General features: G+C 40.1%; 1 protein-coding gene across 1 annotated transcript in view; it reads right to left on the reverse strand.

Annotated features, from left to right (window-relative positions):
- Positions 1-3,073, reverse strand: part of SP100 (SP100 nuclear antigen) — a 106,847-nt gene that overhangs the window by 44,296 nt on the left and 59,478 nt on the right. Inside the window, 2 exon segments of the mRNA XM_021716002.1 lie at positions 1,481-1,564; positions 2,554-2,700. Of these exon segments, the coding sequence (XP_021571677.1) occupies positions 1,481-1,564; positions 2,554-2,700 (231 nt within the window).

Raw genomic sequence — 3,073 nt, forward strand, 5'->3', positions numbered from 1 at the left:
CCCAGGCGGGTCTCGAACCCGAGGGCTCAGGCAATCCACTCACCTTAGCCTCCCAAAGCGCTGGGATTACAGGTTGAGCCACCGAGCCTGGCTTGGTCTTTCATTCTAATTTGCCTGCTTTGCAGGTTAGGGATGCCCCAGTCTTGTCCTCAAAGGCAGAGACATTTCACTGGCAAGTAGCAACTTTGGTTTGCTCGACCTTTGCCTTCCTATACTTCTCTCCTTTACTTCTTACTCCTTCTACTTGTTATTCGACATTTCCTTTGTCTTTGCTTTTGTTTTTCATGCAGGGAGACTTTGAAGATCTTATGTTGACAACGGTGAACCTCCTTTACTCCCCTTCTCCCACCAACCTGGTATTTCCTTGAACTACTTACAAGACTGAGAAGTAATTATCTCTGGTGTTTGAACCACAGACATATTTTGGGACTGTTTTTTACAGCAGATTGCTTACACCAAGATCAAAGTAAAAGTATATACTGTCTAAAAACTGAAGCAAATTGACATTTTACTTTAAAGGTAGAGTGAGCAATTAGATTGAATGTATTATTTAACACGTTGTTCTTTTATAACATATGGATAAGGCAACATTTTAATTTGCTCTTTAAGTCTTTTCCTAAAGTGACACATTTCTAACATCCTCTGGATCTAAAAAGTAAAAAGGGAAAACAAATCACCAATTTATACACCAAAAAGTTATAAATCTTCTTATAAGAATTCATGCTACAAATAGAATTGAGATAATACAGCATCTTTATAATTGTTTCTATTTCCCATTTTACAAAGGAAATAACTTAGAATCCAGGATGTTAGTCTTGTCTTTTCTTTAATTTTCCATGAGACTTTGTAGATGATCTTTGGAACATTTACGGTATTGTGTTTTCCCAACTGGGAAACAAGAACAACAATGTCTCTCCTGCTTATACTTTAAGGTTGTTGTAAAGAAAAAAGTAAGATATTATTTGCAAAAATCTTCTGAAAAATCATTGTATATGCCATGACTTGCTGAAGAAATCTGTCAAAAACACTTCAGGTTCCAGAAGTCTTTCTAACACTAAATAGTTGGATGAATTGTCCTTTGTCACTGTTTAAAATTTGTGATCAGATAACAATATGATTTCCCAATAAAGGGATATTTAATTTTCTGTTATCTATAGAAATCACTGTATAAACCTAATACTTTATAGGCACAGCAACTAGTTAGTTTTAAAAACAAACACCACCTTGTTTGTATGGGTACATAATATTGATTAATAGAATCCATCAATAAATAAGCCTAATCCTCAATAATAAAATTTTAACATTTTCTTCTCTCCCTGCTTTTCCTCCCCAAAATCAAGTAAAATAAATGCAGAGAATGGGATTCTAGGATAAACTGGGTCCTTTGTACAAAATGAGTTGAGAATAAAATGCATCAGAAAACAGTAGCTCTTAATTCAGATTCCCACATTCTAAGCTTTGCTCCTCCAACCTTTCTTACCAGGCACACTTGTCAGTGCTGCAGCAGATATTACCAGGGGCTCGTCTTCCTCAGTGGATCCTTCAGAGTCCTCACTGCTGATGACTATACAAAGGAGTAAAACCTGTTAACAGTCTCAAGGTATGACCAAGGAGTCCATGCACCAGGATATCCCATAATAAGAGCACTAGGAAGACCTGGAGAGCTAAGTTAACTCAAGGCCCTGGTCTGTTCCTTGAATGCGTGTGACCTGCGGGTTATTCCAGGTCCTAAACACAAAGCTGATAAAATTTACACATAGCAGACAGCTGTGCACATCTGCTGACACTCTTCCTACTGCCATCCTCATTCTACTTGTTTCTTTCACTCTCGTTTTACTTCTTAGCTTTTCCCTTGGTTCTACCTGTCTGCTTTTGCCTCTGTTTCTGTTGATGGTCTCTCTCTCCCTCTCTCTCTTTTTTTTTGAGTTAGAGTCTCACTCTGTCGCTGAGGCTGGAGTGCAGTGGCTTGCTCATGGCCACCCCAGTGTCGACCTGCTGGGCTCCAGCGATCCTTCTGCCTCAGTCTTCCAAGTAGCCGGAACTACAGGCACATGCTACTATGCCTGGTTAATTTTTTTGATTTATTGTAGAGAGAAGGTGTCACCAAATTTCCCGAGCTGGTCTCGAACTGGCTGGCTCAGGCAATCCACTCGCCTTGGGCTCCCAAAGTGCTGGGATTACAGACTGAGCCATCGAGCCCAGCCTGACGATGTCCCTTTACATCTCTCTTCTTCTTGATGTGTTTTTTTCCTCCATCTCTTCTGAATATTCCTGATTTTTCCCCTTTTTAAAAATGCCTCCCAGGCATGCCTCTTTTCCTTTAGAAACAGCCTCTCTAACATCCACCCTTATTACCCCCATTTCTGTCTTTGGGTCTTCTCCCAATCCCTAAGGACTTCCTTTCGTTAAAAAGAAGGTTCCCTGCACCAGGTGCTGCCTCCCGCCCCTTCCAGCCTCCAGCCCAGGCTACCTTGAATGGGCCCCAGTGAAATGTCTGAGCTTCGTACCTGGTAACTGTGGTTCACAGTTCCACATTCTTCCATTCAGCCTTACCTATTATCTCAAGCGATTGTGTATGGTTAGTCCTTGCTTTAGCTTGCTGCTCAACTTCTGAGTCAGAACATGGGTTTTCCTTCTTGATATCCACCAGACATACAGAACAGGGATTAAACTGGATTCCTTGGCTGGATAGTGTTGCCCCTGGGCCAAATCATAATGAATAAATAATTTTTATTTGTCTCCTCAGTGGGCCCCCTTCACTACCGTTAGTAGCCCTCTCCCTGCAATTTCACTGCTGGGGATAAAGCTTTACCACTACTGTTTCTGTTTTCCTGTTGTGCAGCTCTGTCCCTTCCCTTGTGCCTCTCTGGACTCTGTTTTGTTTTTACCTTTCCCTTTACCCATTTCCCTTTACCCATTCTTCTCATCCTTTGATGATGATGATTTTTTTTGCTTTTTTAAAAAATAAAAGTTATAGTTTCAGTATAATACACATATGAGGGGAGACCAAAAAAATCCAGAATGTATTTCTAAAAAAATCATGTATTTATTCTTTTTTTTTTTTTTTTTTTTT

Source organism: Carlito syrichta, unplaced genomic scaffold, assembly GCF_000164805.1.
Source record: "Carlito syrichta isolate Samal-C Ts95f unplaced genomic scaffold, Tarsius_syrichta-2.0.1 Scaffold308105, whole genome shotgun sequence".
Taxonomy (NCBI): Eukaryota; Metazoa; Chordata; class Mammalia; order Primates; family Tarsiidae; genus Carlito; species Carlito syrichta.